The sequence below is a fragment of the Tiliqua scincoides genome, chromosome 16 (genome assembly GCF_035046505.1).
Source record: "Tiliqua scincoides isolate rTilSci1 chromosome 16, rTilSci1.hap2, whole genome shotgun sequence".
In the NCBI taxonomy this organism is placed as follows: domain Eukaryota; kingdom Metazoa; phylum Chordata; class Lepidosauria; order Squamata; family Scincidae; genus Tiliqua; species Tiliqua scincoides.
In genome coordinates this window covers 1,267,557-1,293,675 of record NC_089836.1, presented here as the reverse complement: position 1 = coordinate 1,293,675, position 26,119 = coordinate 1,267,557, and the positions used below count along the sequence as shown (strand labels likewise).

The 26,119-nt window shown below is 51.5% G+C and overlaps 2 protein-coding genes and 1 pseudogene across 2 annotated transcripts in view; 1 reads left to right on the top strand and 2 right to left on the bottom strand.

The window, feature by feature from the left end:
- NOTCH1 (notch receptor 1) overlaps positions 1-26,119 on the bottom strand; it is a 787,535-nt gene that overhangs the window by 57,198 nt on the left and 704,218 nt on the right. The gene's annotated exons all lie outside the window — the stretch shown is intronic.
- On the bottom strand, positions 634-25,834 carry AGPAT2 (1-acylglycerol-3-phosphate O-acyltransferase 2). Its single transcript, XM_066610766.1, has 6 exons — positions 25,602-25,834; positions 12,832-12,965; positions 10,606-10,781; positions 5,701-5,796; positions 4,787-4,859; positions 634-2,657 (listed from the first exon to the last, which is right to left on the bottom strand). Exons 1-6 carry the CDS (start codon positions 25,817-25,819, stop codon positions 2,491-2,493), a joined length of 864 nt encoding a protein of 287 aa, XP_066466863.1. The 5' UTR covers positions 25,820-25,834; the 3' UTR covers positions 634-2,490.
- Positions 8,681-8,799, top strand: LOC136635671 (5S ribosomal RNA; annotated as a pseudogene).

Genomic DNA, 26,119 nt, shown 5'->3' with positions numbered 1-26,119 from the left:
TAGGCTGTTACCCATGCAGCAAATCCCCCCTCTCCACGTCGCTGAAATGGTCCAATGGAAAGGCAGAGCCCAATACGGTTGGTTCCAGCGGCATCACAGGAGTTGCCAGAACGTGATCTGAGGCAGCCATGAACTGCCTCAGGGACTCCGGATTTTGCCTCGAGGTTGACTCCTGAAGCCTTTTCCGTAACTGGATGTAGCCACAAGGCAGTGGAGGTTTGGCATCAGAGTTTTCCTTCTCTCAGATGAGCTGCCTTTCCAGGCTATCGAGTCCCATCTACCCGGTTACCCGGGTCCCATTGAATCCCATCTACCTGGGTTACATCTCAGGGCTACCACTTAACATAGTGGCCCCATCACTTAGGAGCACCTGGTCAAATCCGCTCCAATTGCTTTATACTTTGATTCCTTCCACTTGAATGTACCCCACTGAGTGGGCCTCCATAGGTTCCAGGCTTGCATAGTTCCATGTGCAATTTGCAAAAACCCCTAAGCAGTAGAACTGGTTGACAGGCAGGCACCAGTGCCCAAATTTCCATTACCAAGTTACTCAAAGGCGTCCTTCTCGTTTGAAGTGAGAGCAGCAGATAAGCCAAGAGTGCGAAGCTGAGGAATGCCCCATCACACCCTTGATTAGGAATTTTTCAAGATTTTATTTTTAGAAATGCAGATTAGAAATACCCGTAGCAGCAACATCAAAACAATGCCAAAAAGCCACCAGCCTCCCTTCCAACTCCTGCCTACTAGTCGTTCCTTGACAAGCATAGATTTTTACAGAGGGTTAGTCACCCCCAGGCCAACGGATCACCAGGTACACTCCAAACACAAGTTTCAATGCAACCAGGGGGAGCCCTGAGAGGTCACATCACTGATTTCTGAGTCATGCAGGCTGGGGAAAAAACTGTGCTCCATGCTTTCTCCGAGATCACTCAAGCTCAGGCCCATGGGCTTCCTCAAGAGTTTTAACAGGACTGCACCCCTCTATTTATAAGGGGGAGCCATTAATACGCAGCATTGTCGAGACAGATATGAGAGCCAGAGCATTTGAACAGAAACCGATTTAATCCAGCTGAAGTCACACCAGTTCGTGCAGTCAGAAACCTGCCACGTGGATTGGAATCACACTTTTGAACTCGAGACCCAACTGTGTGGACTGCTACCATTAAGTGCCATGTGACTCATTACGGGGACTCTGGTGTTATACTGCTTCCCATTCATCTACCCACCATACGTCTAACCAGGAAGAAACCGTCTAACCTCTGACTATTTTCTTCCAAGCACGCCGGCTCTTTTACTTCAGCCCCAGAGAGAGAACTGCTCTTTTAAAGCTTTGGTGTGCCCTTTCTGAAGGGTCTACCTGCAATGTAGTGCTGGGGGGGGGGGGGGTGGAGACAGAGGAAAGGTGGACAAGGACTTAAGCCTGAAAAATAATCCGTCCTTGGGACAGTTTACAGTTCAGTTCCCTTTCCGAGAAAATTCTGGCTACTAAGCTTTGCACAAGATACCCCAAATGCATTCTTCTATTTGCTGTTTGGGGTTCCAGTGGATAAGTGGGGTGCTTGATCTTGCTTAGTTGGAATCCAACAGGGTCAAGCCTTTCATCTGAATGGGAAGACAAGAGAGGCCAACCCAGAACCACTTGGAATGGTTTGAGAGTAGTCATTGGAACCTGACCCACAGCCCCCTCTGTTCCACCTCCATCTTTTGGCAGGCTTCCAGTGCCATATGGGAGCCCAAACAGACAACCACTAATCCTGACAGTAAGGCTCCAGCAGGGCCTTCAGTGGTGATCCGTCGTTCCCCGGCTTCTGCCTTCAGCCCAGGGAGTGTCCCCATTTGCCCTAAAGCACCAACACAAAACCAGCATCTCCTGCTACAGAGGATCATCACTGGTTTCAAAACACAAAACCCCCATTTGGAAAACCACCTACCCAACCCCTGCCATGAGTAGCCACCCCCAAACCACAGAAGCCAACCTTGGATTCAGGAAAGCTTCCCCCCCCCCTAAGAAAGGGCTTCCAAACTTCAGCAGAGGCCTCAGTCCTCAACCCAGTTCAGAAAGAAAGACAGGTTCATTGACATTCTCTGCCCTTGGAAGGGGGAGAGGTGCCCACGAGACCCCAAAATGGACACGTGTGCCAAGTACAAGACCAGCCATTTGGGGTTCAATCCCCCTCAAGTGAGAGAGGGAGAGAAAGTGCATCTGGATTTTGGCTTTACTGGCTGGAAAGAATAAATCCCTTCTTTGGTGGTAGCCAGTTTTGGGGTGCGGGGGGGGGACGGGACACAAAGAGACCAGGAATGTTTGCAAGTGCGATACAGCAACCCCAACAGCTGCATACTCAAGAAGGTTCCCCCCGACCATACTGTGGGGGAGAGTTTGAAAGCTTTCCTATTATTATCCTAAGGCAGAGAGCCATTGCAGAGATCCTGGTAACTGAGAGGGGTCCTTTGGACCGGCACAAGGGTGCCATTGGTTGCCAAAAAGCCTCACTGCGCTAGGTTGGGTGCCACTCCGTTGACCTCCCCGGGTCTTCCCGACAGTCTGAAGAAGGTTTCCCGCATCGTGGTGTAGCATTTGTCAGTGAGTTCTGCAACGCTGGAAGCCTCCAGGCCCTTGGTTGGAATGGGTGGCAGGACTTCAACCAGGATTTTGCCTGGTAAGGAAAGAGAAGGAGGCATCAAGTCAAGATTCACGCCCGTCTCGTTAACCCTTCCCACTCGTGCAGGCCCAAGATGCCCGACACCCACAGCGGCGTGCCAAAGACCAGCCCTCCACCCGACAACACGTCAGCTTCTGCCATTCGCTGGCTTGGAAAAGAGAAGGGGGCGGTGCTGAAGGTAGAGTGGCGGGTCAGAGTGCCCCGCCCCTTCTTCCTTTTCCAAGCCAGGGAGCTGGAGGAAGAGCAGTCAAGATGAACAGGTCCCCTTATCAACACGCTGCCCTGAGCCAGCTCCACAGATGGCCAGCCTTACCAGCGCGGCACAAAGGAAGACCTAAGAAGACTTGGACGAGTGCTGGGAGAGACCCACAAACTCCAGGCACAGAGAAACAGCACGTTTTGGATGCAGAAGTACTTTGACCCACTTTAAAAAGCTCACCTTGGAGTTTGCTTTACCCTGTTTACTACAGATTTTAGAAGACACCAAGGATCAGCCCATATTTCTCTCTCTCTCTCTCTCTCCCCCCCCCCATAGGTGGAACATAGTGTTGGCAACCTTCAGTCTCAAAAGACTCTGGTATCGCGCTCTGAATGGTGGTTCTGGAACAGCGTCCAGTGTGGCTGAGAAGGCCAATTCGGGAGTGACAATCCCTTCCACACTGGGAGCAAGTGCAGTCTGTCCCTGGTCTGTCTCCCTGGCTATGGGCCTTCCTTCTTTGCCTCTTTGCCTCAGACTGTTGGCCAAGTGTCTCTTCAAACTGGGAAAGGCCATGCTGCACAGCCTGCCTCCAAGCGGGCCGCTCAGAGGCCAGGGTTTCCCACTTGTTGAGGTCCACTCCTAAGGCCTTCAGATCCCGCTTGCAGATGTCCTTGTATCGCAGCTGTGGTCTACCTGTAGGGCGCTTTCCTTGCACGAGTTCTCCATAGAGGAGATCCTTTGGGATCCGGCCATCATCCATTCTCACAACATGACCGAGCCAACGCAGGCATCTGTTTCAGCAGTGCATACATGCTGGGGATTCCAGCTCGTGCACCCCACAGAATTTGTCCTTACTTTAAGGACAAGGATGCAACCAGTCTGGAAGGGAGGTCCATGTGGGTTACTGCCATCTCGAACAGGTAACCCCCCCACCCACCCAAAGAAAAAGCACCTCTTTTTTCTGGATGGAACTGTAGCTTCTGGGCTTTCATCCAGTCCACCACTGACCTCAGACACATGCTTGCATGCCCACTGCCTCGCCCACCAGGTTCACCCAGAGCCAAAAGCGCACGGGTGACCATGTGACCCAGACTCCAGGACAGCAACAAAGTGCACAGCCAATGCTACTTATGGAAGCTAGACTAGCATGCCCAGTCAGCACAGACCAGACAAGGAGAGCCTCTAATCTCTATGGAAATGAAGGAGGAGGGAGAGACTTCCTCCTTGGTTCCACTATCCACTTCCTTTGCCCCTCCTCCCCCTCGACTTCTCCCGTCTCCAACTGATTTCTCTGCAAGCCTCTCGCCTCCCTGCATCCAAATCCCAAGTATCAGAGGATCGTCCTGGCTCACTGCAGACACACCAGGCCTGCAGTGTTCCACCACCCCACAGCCAAAGTCAGGGCATCCCAAGGGGACTTCTTGCACCCACAAACTCCACTCTGTCTCTCTCCAGGACTCTTCCCTGCCTAGCATTTGCCAAGAACAACTGCAAGTCAAGAACTCTGGGTTGTGGGAGTTTCTTTCCCCCCATCCCTCAAAGGCCCCAGGAGGCAACCTGCTTTCCCCTCCTGGCTGGATCAAGATTTTCTCATCTCCAGCAAGCATGACCTGAGCTGCATCTGCCAGACTGAGCCACTTGGCTACGCTTGGCTGCTCCAGGCAAAGGAGCCAGCAGGCCTTCCAGCCAGGCTGACTTGAGAGACGGACTGTGTCAGAGGAAGAGACTGGGATGAACCTTTGGGCTAGCAGGCCAACCCCCTGCTCTGCAAACCCACTGTCTGCCTGCAGATGAACTCAGTCACCAAGCTTTCTGGAGTCTAGTAACCTCAAACAGGGACCCTGGGGTTGCAGAATTTGGAGCCCTTTTGGGGAGAGGCAGGAGAGACAAGAGGGAAGACACCACTTTGAAGCCATGACTGTACCTGATGTAAACAGATGCTTCTCTGGGTTGTAGAATGTAGAGAAGGAGGAATACACCACAGGAATGATCGGAACCTGGGAACAATATTGAGACAGGGAGAAGACAGACAGAGGGAGAGTTAAGGTCTGGTAGAGGTGACAAAAGAGTTGGTAGATCCAGGTTCAGGTCCCCGCTCAAAGCTTCCTGGGTGAGCAGTCTTGCCTACCTCACAGGGATGTTGTGAGGACACAAAGAGGGAAGGAAGGTACACCACCCTGTTAATAGGCTGAGTCAGCCTCACACCTTGTCAGCCTCAGCCCCGTATCTTGAAAATGTGATCAACATTTGCACATTTTCCATCACTTGCAACTAATGAGTTCCTACATGAGAACTAAGTGCTTATCTCTGGCTTATCTCAGATGCTTAAAGGTGTCACTTCCTGCTTAATGATGTCACTTCAGGCCCTCAACAGGCGTCATGAATGCTATTCACGGGCAGGAGGTCTGGTCTAGAGGGTAGAGCCTCCGTCTGCCTGAAGATAACATCCACAAGGTCGCCAGTTCGAGGCCACCGGCACCGTGGGACCTTGGAGCAGCTGACAAGCTGAAGCCGAGCAGTTCCATCCGCTCTGAGCATGGGAGGATGGAGGCCAGAATGTGAAGCCAGATCGGAATGAAACACCTTGAATGTAGTCGTTCTTGAAAGAAAGAACCTTCTTTGAAATTGTAAAAATCCCTATTTAATAAAGCCTGCCTATGTAAACCACCTTGAATAAAGTCTTGAATAAAGACCAAGAAAGGCAGTATATAAATACCTGTTATTATTATTATTATTATTATTATTCGGCCCACTGTATGAAACTCGTTTGACACCCCTGGACTGGACAGTGGGTAATGACCGGGGGGGGGTGGCTTTGAAGGCACCAGCACTGCTTACCTGTGTCTGGATAGCTAGGTGGAAAGCACCCTTCTTGAAGGGTAAGAGGTCCCCACTGTTGTTCCGCGTGCCTTCGGGGTAGATCCACACCTTGACCTGCGTTTAGAAGGGAAGATGGTCACAGAAGGGACTGGTCACAAAAAATATGGCTGGGACCATTCGAGGACAATTGCTTAAGCGCTGCCTTTCAGGTACAGGTCTTGCAAAGCAGACCCCATACAGTTTAAAACCAAAATAATCAGATTTTTTTCTGCTTGTGGATGCTGAGGAGTCTTAAGCATCAAGCCCTATGTCAGTTGTCCTATAGTACAGCCATTCCTGGTTTGCGTGCAAACCAAAACCCCTGGCAGTATTTCGTCCTGACAGTATTTCGTCCTGACAGAGCTTGCGTCCCGAGTACACTTCTGTACTGCAGCGAGTCATGGACTCTCCGCTCAGAACAGGAGAGGAAACTGAGCGCTTTCCACATGCGCTGCCTCCGACGCATCCTCGGCATCACCTGGCAGGACAAAGTTCCAAACAACACAGTCCTGGAACGTGCTGGAATCCCCAGCGTGTATGCACTGTTGAAACAGAGACGCCTGCGTTGGCTGGGTCATGTCGTGAGAATGGATGATGGCCGGATCCCAAAGGATCTCCTCTATGGAGAACTCGTGCAAGGAAAGCGCCCTACAGGTAGACCACAGCTGCCATACAAGGACATCTGCAAGAGGGATCTGAAGGCCTTAGGAGTGGACCTCAACAGGTGGGAAACCCTGGCCTCTGAGCGGCCCGCTTGGAGGCAGGCTGTGCAGCATGGCCTTTCCCAGTTTGAAGACACACTTGGCCAACAGGCTGAGGCAAGAGGCAAAGAAGGAAGGCCCATTGCCAGGGAGACAGACCAGGGACAGACTGCACTTGCTCCCAGTGTGGAAGGGATTGTCACTCCCGGATCGGCCTTTTCAGCCACACTAGACGCTGTGCCAGAACCACCTTTCAGAGCGCGATACCAGAGTCTTCCGAGACTGAAGGTTGCCTATATGATATGGCAGTATTTCCAGGCAGGGCTGAGGAAAACGTATGGCTGAGACCCTGGAGTCAGTGCCCAGTACCAGCCAGTGCTAAGCCAGGTGGAGGAAGGGCCTGACTCAGCACAAGGCAGAGAGCACATGGCAGCTGCCCAGGGCTGGCCAAAACTCTGGAGGTGCCTGAAGTGGGCAGGGAGCCCTCAGGTGAGCAGCCTGAGTGTGCTGGGAGCTGTCCCAGGGTGTCCTGCATTTCCTGCTTCGATTAAAGAGCCACATGGGATAGGAGCCAGGAAGGAGGCGGCCTCAGTCCGCAGCAGGGGACCAATGTCTGCCCACTGTCCCCTCTGATCCGACCCTAATCCAGCCACTTCATGGGCAGCTTGGGGCTGTCCAGCCAGTCCGAGTCAGACCCTTGGTTCATCCAGCTCCGTCTGACGGCAGCTCTCAGGCAGGAATGTTGCATCTCCCTTCCTGGAGAGTCAGCCAGGATTGAACCCAGGACCTCTACATGCAAAGTATATATGCCCCCCCCCCCCAGTTACAACCCTCCTGTTGAGATTTCCAAACTACTACTCTCTAGTGTTTTTCATTCAGAGTTTGGGCCTTTTTCTGTCAAGACAAGGGGCTTGTTCCAAGGCAGGGAGGATGCGCATAGATGCCCCCTTATTCCCCACAACCAGGAATGACAGGTGTGGGACACAAGGCTTGCCCCTTGCCGCATGGCCAGTCCGTCGCATCACTCAAGTGCCCCATTGCTGCTCTGGGAAGAGTTCTTGGCAGCTCCCACACAACTCGGTCCTCACCCCAGAGCCTGTCCAAAGACCCAAGAGCACTGCTTGGAAATTTCCCCATCAGACTGTCTGGCATTTGCCCTCCTGTTTGCAGAGTCAACCCCAAGGCTGTCTGGCGTCTGCACTGCAATTAACGGCAAGGCTTTCAAAGAAGAGAAGTTTGGTTCTTATCAGAGGAATTGTTCAAGGCCCCCTGGATGTCCTTGGAGGCTGACTGGTCCTTGGTATTTTTGGAATAAGGAAGCAGACACACAGATTAGGAGGATCTCGGCTTGGAACAGGGAGCTCTACATGGGTTACACTTCAGAGGCCCAATCCCGTCCAACTTTCCAGCACTGATGACGCTCCAAGGTAAGGTGACAAACATTCCTTTGCCTTAAGGTGGCCTCTGTGACTGTCCCCCCCACCACATCACACAGCACATGCCCCATTGGCATAGCCGCTTTGATGCTGGAAAGTTGGGTAGGATTGGGACCTAGCTCTCTTTCAAGATCTCAAGAAGCGCTTAAGGGGGGGGGGAGGAAGTGTTTTGCAAGATTAGATGCAATTGATTAATAAGTTCAAGGCACTCAACAGAATTCTTTCACAGATAAGCAGCCACCCAGCTGAGAGATTGAAAAGCTCCCAAGTCATCTACCATACAGAGCAACTGGTGACCCTCCAAGCCAGCCATTTTCAATCGCTGTGCCGTGAATGTTCTCCAGGTGTGCCGCAGGAATTTGGGAGGGGTTTATTTAATAGTAGGGCCATTGGGGGAGTTGAGCCGGTCCCCCCCCCCAGCAGCATGATGTGCCTTGTTGAGATTGTCAAAAAGACCATTTTAGTGCCTTCCCAATGTGCCACGAGGTGAAAATGGTTGAAAATCATGGCTCTAAGCCTCGCACAGCCTCCAGTTTTTGCTCCAGCCTCCTGGTTTTGCTCCCTGCTTGGCAAATTTGGAAATGATATGAAGTTGGGGTGGACGGGTGAGGGGATAAGCTAGCACCCTGGAAGGACAAAGAGGATTCAGGACTAGCCTGGCAGGCTCAATCATTGGACCCACAAGAAGTTCAGCAGAGACAAATGTCAAGTCCTGCATGTATGATAAAAATTAGAGGCACAGAGAATTCAAACTGGTGGCTCAAGTACAGGATGAAAAACCTGGCTTGGCAGCAGCATATAAAGGAAAGGTCTTAAACCACAATCTGGGTTTCTGTTACCCTGCACATGCCTGATCTCGTCTGATCTCAGAAGCTAAGCAGGGTCAGGCCTAGTTAGTACTTGGATGGGAGACCGCCTGGGAATACCGGGCGCTGTAGGCTTATACCATGATCTCGGAAGCTAAGCAGGGTCAGGCCTGGTTAGTACTTGGATGGGAGACCGCCTGGGTGTACCGGGTGCTGTAGGCTTATACCATGATCTCGGAAGCTAAGTAGGGTCAGGCCTGGTTAGTACTTGGATGGGAGACTGCCTGGGAATACTGGGTGCTGTAGGCTTATACTATGATCTCGGAAGCTAAGCAGGGTCAGGCCTGGTTAGTACTTGGATGGGAGACCACCTGGGAATACTGGGTGCTGTAGGCTTATACCATAGTCTTTCAGGACTGAACGTTGCCAACCAAGAACAGCCCCGCTGGATCAGGCCATAGGCCCATCTAGTCCAGCTTCCTGTATCTCACAGCGGCCCACCAGATATATATACAGATATATACTATATATATCTACTCAGCAACAAGTCCCATTGCATTCAGTGGAACTTATTCTCAGGTAAGTGTGTACAGGATTGCAGCCTTCGGGCCCAATCCTATCCAGTTTTCCAGGGCCAGTGCAGTGGTGTCAGTGGAACGTGAGCTGCATCCTCTGGTGGGGAGGCAAGTCTCAGAGGCCTCCTCAAGGTAAGGGAACAAACGTTTGGGCTGCATCAGTGCTGGAAAGTTGGATAGGATTGGGCCCCTAGTGTACTAAAGGCTGAATATGAGCCAACAGTGTGAAGCAACTGCATAAGTGTAGTGTACTAGTGTACTAAAGGCTGAATATGAGCCAACAGTGTGAAGCAACTGCATAATGCACAGAGAGAAGCTAACGAAATCCAGGGCCAATCCTAACAGAGGCACCAAGTCCAGATTGCAGAATCATTGCACTCCATTCTGCACCCAACTGACCTCACTTGGAACACTGTGTCCAGTTCTGAGCACCACATTTTAAGGCGGACATTGGGAAGCTGGGATGGTTAAAAGCACTTGCACGCTTCGCCTGAAGAAGAGCAGACTGAGGGGGTACACAATTACCATCTTCAAGTACCCGAAGGGCTGTCGCACAGAAGGAGGGCTTGCTTTGGTTGGCTGCTGAGGACCGGACTAGAACCAAGGGCTTGAAGAGCACAGGGGAGGAGATTCCGGCTGGAAGGGGGAAGAATTTCCGCACAGAACAGCCTGCCTTGTGCATTTGTGAGCTCTCCCTTCCAGCCTCAGACAGGGGCTGAAAGATGCTGAAAGGGGCTGAAAGATTCAGGAATGCCGTAGCTGCTGGCACTGGGCAAAGGGGGTTGGCCTAGATGATCTCCCAGGTCTCTTCCAGTTCCAACATGCTATGAATACCCCCAACTGTATTTTGATATCAGCCTTTTCATACTAAATAAAGAGATGGCTCTCAGGCACAGAAAGGATTGGCATTTTTGCCCTTGTGGGCCTGGAGCTACCAGGGTTCTTGGCTAGTGGTAGACTCGCTCCCATGGCGCTTATTATAGACTAGCAGCCCAGTCTCTTCTTTCCCAGCCCAAAGCAGGGCAACTTCGACAGCTGCTACTCTTAGGAATCAAGAGTGATGACATCTGAAGGGGTCCTGATGGCCAATTGGGTCTGCAAATGCATTTCAACCGTGCAAGTGCAGACCACGGGGAAGGAAGTGGGGAAGTGAGATTCTCCTTTGCTTTCAGCAAGGGGAGAGCTGGTCATGTCCCTGGCAGCCTGGAATGAGGCAATGGCAGACTTGGGGCCAAGGGCAGACAGAATCCACCACCTCCTTGCTCCCCACACAACCCACCACCGACACAAGCTGCATCAGGTTACTTCATGGGCAAGCTGATGCACTTTGCGGGCAAACCCGCACCTCCCGACACACCACACTCACATTGTCCTTGGTCATAGCTTGGCCAACCTCAGACATCACAGACTTGGCGTTGCTGGTGCTCTTCCGGTTGATGAAGATCACGCCACCCAGATACATGATGAGGCCCACCGCGCCAAAGTACAAGAGCTCCTTCTTGGCGATTTGTACACAGTCGTCTGGAAGAACCTCCATCAGCCCTAAAGAAGGAGGAGAGGTAGGTGGGCAGGCGTTAAGGGCGTTTGCCAAGGAGCTGCGGGGCCCAACTGGAAACATTTTTCGCAGGGAGCCCAGGTTTGCAGCCAAGGTTTGCAGAGAGATATAAATGCAATTTATTATAGACTTGACATCTCTTGAGATAGAATGGAAAGCCATCAAAATGTGCCCTTAAAAGTGCATTCGAGTTCATGGACGATCTAAGCACATTTGAATATAAAATTGCATATAAGTCCACCTACAAGTAAACAAACCAGATGTGTAGATTACATGGAAAAGTAATTAGTATAATTAACATACGGAATTCATCTTATGTAATTCATCTTATGTAATTCAGAAGAAACTTATTGTAGACACTTGCCTATAAGTTGATCTCAGATGAGTCAAGGGCAGGTTTTGAGCCAAAAATCATGGAATTTTCTAAGACCCTTGGATAAGGGGTGTGTGTGTGTGTTAAACTTAGGGGGGTGCCTGACTACAGTTTTGTCTGATTTTACCTGAGGCCAGATCCTGAAAAATAACCTACCAGTAATTGTTACCTAAGAACAGTACAGTCTCTAATTTCTTAAAAATTTAGTAAAAGATCCAGGGGATGCAGGGGATGGACAGAGTTATGCAGGGGATGGACAGAGTGGATAGGGAGATGCTCTTTGCACTCTCAAATAACACCTGAACCAGGGGACATCCACTAAAATTGGACGTTGGGAGGGTTAGGACAGACAAAAGAAAAAATTTCTTTACTCAGCGTGTGGTTGGTCTGTGGAACTCTTTGCCACAGGATGTGGTAATGGCGACTGGCCTGGACGCCTTTAAAAGGGGATTGGACAAGTTTCTAGAGGAAAAATCCATTACTGGTTACAAGTCATGCCATGATGTGTATGTGCAACCTCCTGATTTTAGAAATGGGCTATGTCAGAAGGCCAGATGCAAGGGAGGGCACCAGGATGAGGTCTCTTGTGATCTGGTGTGCTCCCTGGGGCATTTGGTGGGCCGCTGTGAGATACAGGAAGCTGGACTAGATGGGCTGTTCTTATCCTAAGATACATTTTACTCCTTAACTTTTTTAATACTGGTCTTCACAACCTTTCATAGCAACAACTCTCATACAGACTACAATTTCCATAAGTGCCTTCACTACACAGAATACTGCAATTACTAGTAAAAATTCTCCTTTTTCCTCCAGCCCTGGTGTCCTGCTTTCTCAGCCCAGTACCACCTGGCACTTCACCAGCCAAGCTTCCCAGAAGCTCCTGCTTTATTAACCGTACTGACCCGTGTATAAGCCGACACAGGTTTTCAGGCTCAATTTTTAGGTATAAATTTTTTGACGGATAGGCGAGTATATACCGTGAAATTGTGGCTGATCTCGATAAAACCTGCAATGTGTTGGGGTGTGTAGTTTACAAGACTAGAGGAGAGTTACCCTAGTAGAGAAGTCCCCTTAGGGGCAGGGTTCAGTTGGGAGTAGTTGGCCCAATTGGCTTAAAGCTGGCTTTGGGGTTTGCTTCCCGTGAGGTTTGTCCAGAGAGCACAAAAGGAACAGAGGCAGCAAACTCCCAACTAGGCGCAAATCTCACATGTGAGATTTATTCTGTTCTCAACACGCCTGACTCTTTGCAGTGATTTGGCAACAGTTCTGAAAAGATCCTAGAGAGTCTGCTATCTTGGAAGCTCCTGAAGGCACCAGGTTGGGAGCCTGTGGTCTCCACTCTTCGGTCACTATTTGAGTACTGCCCTTTTTCCTTTTGTTTCCAGGGACCTGTGGGCAGGAGTGTTGGAACTGGTCTAGGCAGATTTGCAGCCAACTCTCCACCACCTGACCCTCCCACATGCAAGATCCAAGAGGAGGCAGCAGTTGCATTTAATGCATCTTTTGAACTTCTTCCAAACTTTTAATTAAATCAGTTACCTGTTGCGACTCAACCAACCAGTCAAGAATCAGGTCGTCAGAGCAATGGGAACATTTCACAAAACAGGTGGAAGGCCAAAACTGGAACCTGCCCCCAAGAAGTCAGAAAAGGAGCTTCTACTCACCCATCATGTCCAAGATGCTCTGGTGGTTGGAGATGATGACACAAGGCCCCTCTACCTCAAAGTTCTCCAGACCCTTCACCTCAAACCGCAGGCCATAGAAGTACTTGAAGCTCTTCACAACTGTTTTGATGATCCTGTTGGGGGGGGGGGAGAAGAGAGTCAAAGGTCAAGCACAGGCAGCCTAAAAAGACAAGCAGCCCTTAACCTAAAGGGATGGCCATTTTTAACCTAAAGGAATGGCCAAATCAGGTCAATGATGTCCATGAATGTGAAAAGAGTTCTGCCACTATTACAAGATAGCCAATTAACTTTTTGGGTCTTGTTCTGCTTAAGCTCATTATTCTAATAATTAAATACAAATAACGTTTCACAAATAACCAGACTCCCCAAACACATGTGGACAATTGCAGCACTTTGGGACAAAGCACCACAAACTGGGTGTTTGTACCCAGAATGACCGGCAAAATCACTGCAAACCTGCATTCACATCACCACCACCCTATTGCAATCAAAGTTCTAATTTTCGCCAATTTTGCCAATTTTCAGATCTTTTCTCTGGACAAAACCCTAGTTAACCTCTCTGGTTAACCATTCAGCACCCACAGGACGCTTCACACACCCTGCACGGCAAGTTGTGTAGCCCAAAAGTCTATCACTGAAGGACAGTGTGGAAGATGCAGGTGAACCAGTGCCAAGAAAGTGGTCCCCTTCTTAGGGGACCTTCTTGGTACTCTCATGATGCCCTCCACCAGGTCTGGAGGTTTCTCTGCTTTTCCCCCGCCAAGCCACACCAGACAGCTTCTACATACTCAGGCAACTGGAAGGGGCGCTTAGACACCTTTTAACAAGACAAAGGGGGTATCAAAAAGTCCCACCTTTGGGTCTTCTGCTTCTGCTTTGTTCCAGGCATCCCCGGGCTCCCGGCGTGTTGCACACGGCCCTTTCCCTCCTAGCAGCGCTTGCTTATTTTTCATATTTTATTTATTTTTCACATTTTTATCCCGGCCTTATTGCAAGAAGCTCAGGGTGAAGCCATGGTTCCTTCCCTCCTGATGTCCTCACAACAACCCTGTGATGTAGGCCAGTCTGAGACATAGTGACTGGCACAAGGGCACCCAGGAAGCTTCAAGGGATTTGAACCTGTAATCTTCCAGGTCTAAGTCCAATTCTGAGAAGTTAAAAAGACTGATGCAAGTCACGAGGACCTGCTGTTCTTAAGGCACGCACAACACCCTAATATTCTAAAATGCTCCACTATTGCAAAGGTGCAAGTTGTCCAGTTTTGTCCAACACAGGCCGTGCATACCTATGGTTGCATTTACACAGGTGTGTAGGTGGCGGAAGAGAAGAACCAGCCCTACCTGTTCTCAAAAAAAGGTCTCGCCTGCTGAACCGGTTAAGCTAAAGCACTAGGAAAAAAGACATGTCCTGTGTTAGGGAATCAGACCCAGAGTTTAACCAAGATGCAGTGGGGTAAGGGGTGGCTTTTGTCCAGAGGAGGAGATAAGAATGGGTCTTATCAACCCCCCCCCTCCCTTTACAACATAAGAGCCCTGCTGGATCAAGCCAAAGGCCCATCTAGTCCAGTTTTCTGCCTCTGGCAGCGCACAAAACCACAACAGACCTCTTCCTGGTGCCACTCCCTTGGGTCTGGCATTCGGAGACAGCCTATTTCTAAAAGCAAGAGGTTGCACAGACCCGTCATGGCTTGTAACCTGTGATGGACGTTTCCTCCATCCATCTGTCCCGTCCCCTTTTAATGGCATCTAGATCACGTGCCATCCCACTGTCTTGTCTCAAGGAGTTCCACAGATTAAATATGTGCTGGGTAAAAAAAAAAAATTTCCCTTTGCCCATTCTGAGTCCCCCGCCAATCAATTTTAGTGGATGTCCCCTAGTTCTGGTGTTGTGCGAGGGGGAAACAAACACCCCTCTGTACAAGGACTTCCAAAGTCTTCCTCATGGATCTCAAAGAACCAGAAGCCAGATTCATATATTCAAAGAAACTGGTGCACAGAATGAATGTTCCAGGGGGAGGGAACTTTCAGGGCTTGCGGGAACACAAGGTCTCCACTTTGCTCCCCCGTGCCAGAGGACAGATCTCTGTGTTTGCAGACACACCAAAACCATCAGGCCCTGTGGGGGAGTTGGCAGCACATGGGCTTCGAGAACCAACCCAGGAATGCCGCCACTCCCTAAGGGCAAGGAGGTTCAGAGGGCAAGGTGCAGAGCTCCTCCACAGTGCTCAGGTGACACGAGAGGCAGAAGTAACTTCAGGTCAATGAGCACTTTGGAGGGAAGCCAGCAGAGAAGACCAGCTGTTGCAGGTACTGCAGCCAACAGGTGGACATCTTGCCCCTGCTACGGTGGCCACATGTCAATCCCTGAAGCAGGAAGTGTTCGCATTCAGACTGACTAACGATGGATACCACTTTCAGGGCACAGAAAAAATGCTGCGACAGAGACCTGAGCCTCTGCCACAGACTCGCTGAACTGGCCATAGAAGAGTCCCCTCATCTCAGCCTCTAGTACTAGTTGGCAACCTTCAGTCTCGAAAGACTCTGGTATCGCACTCTGAATGGTGGTTCTGGAACAGCGTCTAGTGTGGCTGAAAAGGCCGATTCGGGAGTGACAATCCCTTCCACACCGGGAGCAAGTGCAGTCTGTCCCGGTCTGTCTCCCTGGCTGTGGGCCTTCCTTCTTTGCCTCAGTCTGTTGGCCAAGTGTCTCTTCAAACCGGGAGAGGCCATGCTGCACAGCCTGCCTCCAAGCGGGCCACTCAGAGGCCAGGGTTTCCCACCTGTTGAGGTCCACTCCTAAGGCCTTCAGATCCCTCTTGCAGATGTCCTTGTATCGCAGCTGTGGTCTACCTGTAGGGCGCTTTCCTTGCACGAGTTCTCCATAGAGGAGATCCTTCAGGATCTGGCTATCATCCATTCTCACGACATGACCGAGCCAAGAGTGAGCCAACTCTCAGCCTCACTGTTCCTATTTGGGGGGGGAGGGGTTTACAAAAAGACAAGCCGCCACCGCACCAGCCGGTCCTGCTACAAGAAAAAGCAAAGCCACAGCTGGAGAGCAGACTTAGAAACAGGGCCTCACATGATTTCCTCACCGAGATAAAAAAACCAACTGCAGGAAGCACAAGGGGAAACTTTTGGGCAATTTGCTCTCTACTTCCTCACACACAGGTGGCTCAATGCACGGATCTGTTAAGAGCTGAATGCAACTTCCTGATCCAGTGGCAGTCTACCCCGGATTGCAACACGCTGGGGGCAAGTTGGTCTCCAGGCTGCTCTTCTTGCAAGCATCTCAAAGCCTCTGGCTGGCCTCTGCTGGACACTAGACAAGCCTAGTTGGATACAATGGGGTTCCTTTAAACAAAGCAAGTGACTTTTGTGGATTCGATTTCAAGGCTGCCTCACCATAAGAACAGCCCCACCAGATCAGGCCATAGGCCCATCTAGTCCAGCTTCCTGTATCTCACAGCGGCCCACCAAATGCCCCAAGGAGCACACCAGATCACAAGAGACCTGCATCCTGGTGCCTCCCTTGCATCTGGCATTCTGACATAGCCCATTTCTAAAATCAGGAGATTGCACATACACATCATGGCTTGTAACCTGTAATGGATTTTTCCTCCAGAAACTTGTCCAATCCCCTTTTAAAGGCGTCCAGGCCAGACACCATCACCACATCCTGTGGCAAGGAGTTCCACAGACCAACCACACGCTGAGTAAAGAAGAGCCACAAGACATAATGGCATCAAGCCTCTAGCAAAACTGAGAACAAACCCAAATGCATGCCTGCTTCCACTGTTGCAAGTCAGTCCTTACAAGGAACTTGGTAAGTTTAGCCTGGAGAAGGCTCATGATAGCCACCTTCAAATACTCAGAGGACTGTACCATTGAAGGAGGAACCGGTTTGTTCTCAATGGCCTCTGAGAGGAGAACAAGATCCCGTGGGGACAAACTGCAAAAAGAGGAGATTCTGGCTGGACATCAGGAAGAAGTTCTTGCCTAGGGAGGTGGTAGATTCTCCCCACTGGAGATGTTCAAGCAGAGGCCTCACCTGCTGGAGATGCACTAGGAGGGTTTCTGGCTAGAGACAGGGGGGTTGGACTAGATGACCTCATGGGCTACCTTCCAACTCTATGATTGCCAATAGCTCTTCGGGACAGGGGACTCCCCTGGCCCATTTGGAGACATTGCAAGGGACTGAGCTTCTGCAGGCAATGAAGGGGTCTGACCACTGAGGCACAGCCCTCAAACACTCTCTCAATGCCCCAAACAGATCCCCCCTGGCTTGGAAAGAATCTGCCCCTTGGGTGTGGGGTGGGTTTATTCTCCTCTGCACATGCTCTCTCCCACAAGCAGTCTCCACAGCCATCGCGACAAAGGGGCTATTTGCACATCACGTGCAAGCTGTTTGCACTGCAGGTTCACTTGTGCAGTACAAGCGTTTGGGTCAGTTTCAAACAAACAAGATTCCCGGGACCTTGGAACATCGTGTTGACATTTGCAATGTCAGGTGCTACACTGGGGGCTTCCCTCCCTTTAGCTAGTAGTCCTTTCCTAGCCTGAGTCAGCTACAGCAGCTAACCTTCCCTGCCACTTCTTCACCAACCCCAGACTTCTCCCCCCCCCAACAAAACACCAAATCATCCCTTGCTGAAGGGCCACCTGGTCATTGACTGGAAGTCCCCTCCCCCTCAGAAACAGTCATGCAGCAGCTGCTGCTGGCTGGTCACCCGCTGGCGCCTGGCCATGTGTTGCGAAGGCACCCGTTTCAAACACAGGATCAGAATGCCAAAGGACTTGTGATAGGAGGTCGACTTCACCTTCCCCAAAGGTGACAGCTCTGTTGGCCCCACGGACAAGTGGGTGGGTGGGAGGGAAACGGGGGAAGGATGACTCAAGACTCCTTTGGTCTTTCCAAAGTTCAGCAACTAGAAGCAAAGGGTGTGCAATTTGGCTCTGGGATTCTCCCTCCCCCACATCCACATTTAATTACGCCCAGCCAAAAACGCAAACTCAAAGGTCTGGAGTGGCCACCGCTCAGAGCCCCAGGGGCATTAAGGCTGCCGTTTAAGCCAACTCCTTGTTTGAACTTGGTCAAAACAAAAAACAAGTTGCTCCTGCGTTCCTTGCGAGGGGGGAAGAGGAAAAAACCAGAAGTCTGCTATGGGTGTGTGTTTGGAAAGGAAGATTTGTTGGCATCCTTCAGTCTCGGAAGACTATGGTGTCACGCTCTGAATGGTGGTTCTGGAACAGAGTGTCCTCTCCAGTGCGCGAAGCCTGGGTAAAGTAGGTATGGAGGATAGGCTGTTACCCATGCAGCAAAACCCACCTCTCCACGTCGCTGAAATGGTCCAATGGAAAGGCAGAGGCCAATACGGTTGGTTCCAGCGGCGTCGCAGGAGTTGCCAGAACGTGACTGTGTTCAGCCATGAACTGCCTCAGGGACTCCGGCTCCGGATTTTGCCTCGAGGTGGACTCCTGAAGCCTTTCCCATAACTGGATGTGTTATGGGACCCTAACCCATAACCAAGTGGAGGTTTGGGATCAGAGTTTTCCTTCTCTCAGATGAGCTGCCTTCCCAGGCTGACAAGTCCCATCTACCCGGTGGCTGTTTTAGTCGCCTCTTACGACAAGTACAGCCAAACTGAGGGCATTTTCTTATCCCCAGCCCCCAGGGGAAGATCCCCAGCCCCCAGGAAGATTAAAGGAAAGATTAAACCCCCCACCCCCACTTCAGCAATGGGACTAGCGTGGTCCACTGCTGCTGTTCATGGTCCCTTGATGCCAGCTTGGAATAGGATCTTGCCAACACTTTCTGCCCCCAAAGGATGAAATCTGGGGAATCTGAACCATTTAACCTCCCACTGCAAAACAGGATAGCAGAATTTGCATAGTGGAAGAAAATCAGTAAAAGGGGGCATTCAGAAATGCACCCAGAGGTGGGGATTTCAACAGCCACTGACTGAGCTTCTCCCCAAGCCCTGGGTGCTGCAGCTTCACTGGGTGCTTGAGCTTCACCCAAGCCCTGGGCTTTGCAGCCTGGACACCGAGTACGAAAGCCCTGGAGCAGAGCCAAGGCCACGTACGGCTCTGTTAGATGTCAGAGATGGTTTGTCTTGCACCAGCCACCTACAACGGGCTTCTTCTGGCCTCTCACCTCCTTCTGCATGCAACGGTCACATGTGAAACTGGCTTGCTTACAGGAGCCCAGAGCCTGCCTCTCATGCATTCCCTCGCAGCTCATGTGACATCTGGTTGAGTCACCATCCAATTACATCACCCTGAATCTTCCATGAATGTCAGAAAGAAGCCTGGAGTTCAAGCCAAGGAAAGCGGGGGGAAACTTCCTGGCCAGGGTGAACTTTGCCCCCACAACCACTTCCTGCCACTTCAGCAAAGTGCCACTTCCCCTTTGGTCAGCAGCATAGCTGCTTTCATTTTCAGCAAGGTGTCTTAGGGAAGAGGTCTTCCAAGCATGTGCAGAGTGACTCCCCTTTTCAGGAAACGAGCGCTTCTTCTCCCAAGTGGCAAGGGTGCTCTAGATTCCTCAGTGCCCATGCTTCACTTTTGTTCCCTGTTTGAGTTGAGGAATTCCCCCCCCACTGGACCTCATGGGTCCCCCAAGAATTGCTAAGAACTTTGAAGTTCCTCCCCCCCCGCCCAACACTCACATCACATAACCCCAAAAATCCCAGGAGGCCTGGATCCACTACAGTACAGTCTAATTCCATGCGATGAATTACCAGTGACTAGTCAACTCCGACACAGCTTTGCATAACCAAACTTGCCATTCAAAACTGCCTGGATCGAGGCTCAAGAACCACAGATAGGTCAGGCTCCTTTATTTCACCAAACTCTCTTGGTGTGAAATGCCAGGGCATTTTGTCCATCAGCCACCCCAGACAAGCTTACCCCTCGACTCTTGGCTACATCATACACATCACACCAGTCAGCACAGAAACTGAGGCATAATTCTAAGGAGTAGTCCTTGGCCTCTTTTACCAGATGCCCTTTCCAAGCCAGATCCACCCAGGCCTGGCAAACCCTACACGATGAAGCAGGCAGGGCGCCTTGCACCTGCAAACAGGAATCGCGAGATAGCCATGCTCAGGCACTGATGATGCCAGTGTAACCTGGCTGTGTGCACACAGAGTCACCCTACATGCTGGAAAGATGATGCTGGGTGCAGTGCAGAGGGAGATGAGACAGGCACTGGTCTGAAAAACTTTACGACCTCTTCCCTGAAGCACCCCACAAACAGAGCAGCCCACACTGAATCAGAGAAGGCCCAGCTCAGGGCAAAAGTCAGATGCCGACTTGTTCAGGGGCTTCTGGAAAACCACTTTCACCCTTTCAACTGCGACCTGGGGGGGTGAGAACAACAGATCACCCTGCAAGGTTATGCAACAATGGCTGAGAAGGTACACAAAAGCCCCGGAGCACCTGATAGCCTGCCAGGCGCCATCTTGGATCAGCCTCTTACGCTACATGGTCCTTTACGCCCCACTCAATTTGGGACTGTTGAATGCAGCCCAAAAGCAAAAATAAAATTGCACATCTGCAAGCAAAGGTGTGGGCCTCGTAGGCATATTCAGGTTGTCTTTGCGACCCACTCAACAAATGCGACCCTTTTACAGCAGCGTTTCTCAAACTGTGGGCCCAGACCCACTAGGTGGGCTACGAGCGAATTTCAGGTGGGTCCCTCAGCACTTAGTTTGGCTGCCATTGAAAATACAGAGCTGAAAATACAGAGCTTTGGGGTAGGGTGGGCTCCTGGTGGGAGAGAGGCGTGCCCTGAATAGGTAGGGATGTTGGAAAGGGGGGGTAGGCTGTGTGATTGGAGAAGGAGCCAAATCTTCTTTGACTTCCCAGCTGGAATGCTTGGATTCCAACCTATGCAAGATAACGTGTGTATAATGGGCAGGTGGAAGGCGCCACTTTCAGCCATGACATCACTTCTGGGTTAATGATATCACTTCCGGTGGGTCCTGACAGATTGTCATTCTAAAAAGTGGGTCTTGGTGCTGAAACGTTTGAGAACCAGTGCTTTACAGCAATACCTCGACATTCATCCCCGTGACTTTTATCGCTTTGCTCTTTCAACCACATTTCAATTAAAACCACGTTTCAAATTTTATCGCCCTGCTTTCCTTTTTCATCCAACTTTCCATGATGTTCTTATGTTTATTTTTTTATTATCGTTTGTTTAGGTTCCACACATGTTCACGTGTGTTATAGTTATTTACACTTTGTGCTGGCCAGAATAAATCTGCAAGCCAAATCAGGCTTTGCTTGATTTGCAAATTCATCCATTTTGAACTTCGATCCATGCTCCCGTCCCTAACCAGACAGAAGTGCAAGATATTGCTAAGCTTTACTCCTGCTAGGCGGGCAACAGAGGCAACTTCTAAACAGTGGCTCCCTGCCACAATAATTCCATAGCTGCCGAATTTCTCCACTGGAAAGTCTGAGTCAAAGCACAACTTAATCAACGGAATGTCAACTTTAATTAGCTCAATATATCCTGAAAGAACTTGGCTGGAATTCCAAGTTGTAGAAGTTTGGGGTTCTTCAGACACTCAGAAGAGACTGAGAAGCTGCCCCCCCCACACCCTGCAAACAGTGGGGCACCAAGTTCCAGTTTGCCTTGCCCGTTTTGGATCCCCCCCCCCACACTAAAAAAGGACTTTAAAAAGGAGTTTGCACAAGTGGGTCAAGCAAGAAGATTGCTTGAGGTTGTGCGGAGATTAGCACCGGAAGCAGCTTACACGGGATAAAAAGCAGGTAGCCTCCCAGGCACAAGGTGGGTGGGAGTGAAGGTCGTCATCATCCCTCAAGTCCAAGAATAGAAATCCAAGAACCCCCACCCACCCAGACCAGCAGAGTCTATTTTTAAACAAGAACGAGCTGGCTTTACAACCTGCAAATCCCAACTCTAAAAAAAAGATCAAAAAGGAAGATACTGAACCTTCGGGCTAGAGAGGAAGAGGAAGGAGAGAGTGTGGAAGGAGAGGAGGGGAAGAAATTGAGCAGTGCACTGGTCAAGGCTCTGCTGCTACACCTCCTCCCCAGAACTGGAAAGGAACTGAGCGGAAGTGGAGACCACTCTCTTCTCCTCCAGCCCACCTCCCTTCGCTCCTCCATACTTCCTCTGGGGAACTCCTTGCTGCTATATAGGGGGACGACACCTGGCCTTTCAAAGGGGACATTTATGGAATTCATCATAGGTTGCAAGCCTTGACGACTACTGTGTATGCAACCTCCAAGTTTTAGAAGTGGCCTATTTCTGAATGCCAGGTGCAAGGGAGTGGCAAGACACAGGGATCTTTTGCCTTTGCTTCCAGAAGCATCTGGTGGGCCACTGTAAGATACAGGAAGCTGGACTAGGTGAGCTCTGGGCCTGATCCTGCAGGGCTCAAAGGGAGGGGGGTTTGGAATGCACATTCTTATCTCATGTTCCTCTCCAGGCCCCTAATCCATGGAGGGGGAACAGACTAGCCTTGCTGAGGACAGACAAGGGGGGGAAGGCCATCGCTCTCCTGCCCTTCTTGCAAAGGGATTCCAAGGACCTTTTAGTGGGGGCCACTGGCCTGATCCAGCAAGGCAGCTCTCCCGCGTTCCTGGGAGGGTGTGTAGCACTGCGCTAATCACATGTTCCCAAGCCAAACAAGTTCCTGCCCCTGCTTGCTCTCCAAATAAACACTCAGGTGAAACTGCAGCAACATCTACATTCCAGGGAGCCCCCACGCCCCACACACTGCAGTGACACAAAACTCCTCCTCTGTCGCACCTCTTGAAACCAAGCAAGCACATTTATCAACAGCCTCTGGTGAGGCTGCTAGCAGTTATGTGGTCTCGCTATCCACAGTCTCCAGGCAACCCCGGCAAAGCCGGCTGCCAACTCTACCAACTGGCAGGGCAAACTGGCCACGAACCACACCAAGCTGGATGTCCTTTGGACTGACACCAGATGTCAAGCTCAATGGGCGGCTGGGGAGAACGTCCACTCCTTTCACACGCTCCACCCCTGAAGGGAAGGCTTTCAACAGCAGTTGGGCACCAAGCAGAGCCACCAAGATTATTGCCAGCAGCTCCACCCAAGGTTCTTCTGCTAAAGTATAAATACATACTGTACAGGATTTGAGAACCAAAGGGGGGGGCGGAGAGAGAGAGAGCTACACACAACCCTAAGGGTTAGTAACACCACTTGTGGCTTTAAGCAAGAGGGGCTAAACACAGTTTTAAATCTATCCCTGCATTTCCCCACCCACCCACACACACTGTTTACAGCCTTCTTCTGGCATGCAGAATGTGGAACTCCCCACCACAGGAATGTGCAGAGGAGGTGTAGCAGCTGTGATAGCCTTGAAGGAGTCTTGCAGCACCTTCAAGGTCCATTTCAGCAGACGGCCCCACACGATAGCTTCGCCAGAAATAGACTGGTTAGCCCTGACAGTGCTACAAAACTCAAGCTGTTTTTTTTTCCTGTCCCAGGAAGTTTGACTCACCTGCCCCTTGACCTTAATATAGCTCTTTTTTTTAATCCAGCAAGTGTTTGCTCACCTGATTCTTCTCTTTTAACTTCTAACTACTGTTTTTATATTTTTGTCAAGTTGACCATTACTTTTTTTGGTTTGTTTTGAGGCTTACATTCGCATACCCTGAATGCCCACCTCCATTACTGGGGGTGGAGAGGCAAGTTGGACACACCTCCACTAAAACAAAATACATTAAACATCAGGACACCTGTGGGGCAGGACATTTTGCCAAAAAGGGAAGCTGAGAACTTCCTGCTGACCTTAGCTGAGCATGAATCCTGCCACAAGACTCCTTGTGCCACAAAAAATCACTCGCACATTGCTTCCACACATCCACAACTAGGATTGCGCTAGGTGGGGAGTCACACTCTTCTTGCCAGCCCTATTCTGAAGCTGGGCCCTTCAAGTCCCTCTTACACACACACACACACACACACACACAGACCCAAACCCTCCAGAACACCCCAAGTTTAATGCAAAAGAGAATTAATCTGGACTGGCTACACAACTCGTGCTGCTGTATCGACGTCACGCATGAGGGACTAGTAGCTTGAAAGGATAAAAAGATAAGCAGGCAGGATTATTGGCAGAACCACCTACAAGCGAGGCTTGTATTAAGTGATTAGAAACCATCTACAAGTGACATTCAAGCAAGCAGGCTACACACCCTGACTAGCAACTTTTAGAGCCCTAAATTCAGGGTCTTTTAGACTGAGGCCTAAATCTAGAGACTGTGGCCTCCAACACACTTGAACACAGGGGTACACACACAACAGGAGCTTGCAATAAAAAATATGCTGTGTACCCCTGGAGGTACAGACAAGGCTCAGAGTTGCTCTATCCACAAGCCACCAGTTGGGCTTCCCTTTTCTGCCCCGAAAGCTGTCTCCAAAGCGGCTCAGCAAAGATTCCCCCCTCCAGCCTCCAAAACAAGATGGAAACCGGCCATATTAAGTACTCAGAATTGAAGGTGTAAATTTGTAGGCTTCTTGGGGCAGAGCCCACCACCACTGTATTGCTGGTGCCATACTAATCATCTCAGTTGTGTGTGGTGCCAGTTAGACAAACAAGGAAAACAACCAGGAAAAACATACATTGGCGGTGGCCTCCACTGAGTTCTCTCAGCAGTGGAGGAGAAGACACACGTGGTGGCTTTGGACATTAGGGGGAGGCGTACACCAAAGCAAAGAGTTTACACGCATGTGAGACGCAGTTGTGTGAAAGCGACCAGCTTTGGACAGAAGGAAGCCTGCAGTGATGGGTTCTTGTAGTGGGGACGAGGTGAACAGAGGGGTCCATGAGCACCAGTAGGGGCTTCAATGCTGAGTCAGGGACCCCTTCAGGCCCCTTCCCACCTTCCTCATCCCCAGTCCAGGTAGGGAAGGGGTGCTCAGGAGGTCTTGCTGTCACCACCTCCTCCTCTCCCAGCAAGGGTGCCACAAGAGTGGTGTGGCAGGGGCACTCTTTGGGAGGTGCCAATGGGCAAAGCCAGAGTCATGCCACGCATTCACGCCTGTGCACGCACTTGGGACGGGGGTTTGCAAAACAACCAGGGTGAGGACCATGCAAGCGAGAGAGCCCAGCTGCTTCCCCTTCCACCCTCCCTTGCGTGAATGCGTGATGGGGCATCAGTGTTGGGGCTTGCATTAAGTGACCAGGGCAAGGGTCCCCAAAGCAAGTGTGCCCTGCAGCTTCGCACCCCACCATGCGTTTACACGTGTGCGTACACCCGTGTCTGGGCTTCAAAAGTGACCCTGCCAGCGAAAGAGCCCCTGTGCTTCCCCTCCCTCACTCCCCACCCCACCAGGCGTCCCCACGTGCGCGTGCACCCGTGTCTGGGCTTGCAGAGTGACCCTGCCAGCAAAAGAGCCCCTGTGCTTCCCCTCCCACGCTCCCCACCCCGCCAGGCGTTCCCACGTGCGTGTACACCCGTGTCTGGGCTTGCAGAGTGACCCTGCCAGCGGAAGAGCCCCTGTGCTTCCCCTCCCACGCTCCCCACCCCGCCAGGCGTCCCCACGTGCGTGTACACCCGCGTCTGGGCTTGCAGAGTGACCCTGCCAGCGGAAGAGCCCCTGTGCTTCCCCTCCCACGCTCCCCACTCCGCCAGGCGTCCCCACGTGCGTGTACACCCGTGTCTGGGCTTGCAGAGTGACCCTGCCAGCGGAAGGGCCCCTGCGCTTGCCCTCCCACCCGGGCACTGCCCTCGACTCACCGCATGTTGCGCACGGTGCGCCCCCCGTTGCGCAGCAGGCAGGCGGGCGCGGTGAGCGCGGAGGCGAGCAGGCAGAGCACGCAGTAGCAGCCCACCTTCAGCTGGAAGCGCAGCGCCGGGCTCAGCACCAGCGCCGCCGGCAGCGCCAGCAGCAGCGCCGCGCCCAGCGCCGGCCCCGCAGGGGCGCCCCACGGCTGCGCCAGCCACCCGCCGCTCATGCTCCGGCCGGCGCTCTGCTCCCGCTGGCCCGCCGGGCGCCGCCCCGTCCCGCTCCTCCTCCTCCTCCTCCGGCCGCGCCTCCTCTCCCAGCAGGTCTCCGCCCCGCATACACGCGCACGTGGGAACGCGCCGCCCAGGGCGGGGCGCTGGAACTTCTGCCTTTGCCCGCCTACGCAGAAGCAAGCCCTTTTATAGGCAGTGGGTCTATAAAGGGAAGTGTGGCTAGGACTGCAGCCTTAAAGCACAAGCATATGCGTGTCTACTCAGAAGTAAGTCCCATTATACTCAATGTGGCTTAC

Excerpts from the sequence above, each read along its gene's own strand:
- AGPAT2 (XM_066610766.1), bottom strand. The coding sequence starts at position 25,819 with ATGAGCGGCGGGTGGCTGGCGCAGCCGTGGGGCGCCCCTGCGGGGCCG. Across the intron at positions 12,966-25,601 it reads CGCACCGTGCGCAACATGCG|GATCATCAAAACAGTTGTGA; the intron begins GTGAGTCGAGGG and ends CCCCCCCAACAG. Across the intron at positions 5,797-10,605 it reads AAGCTATGACCAAGGACAAT|GTCAAGGTGTGGATCTACCC; the intron begins GTGAGTGTGGTG and ends TTCTAAACGCAG.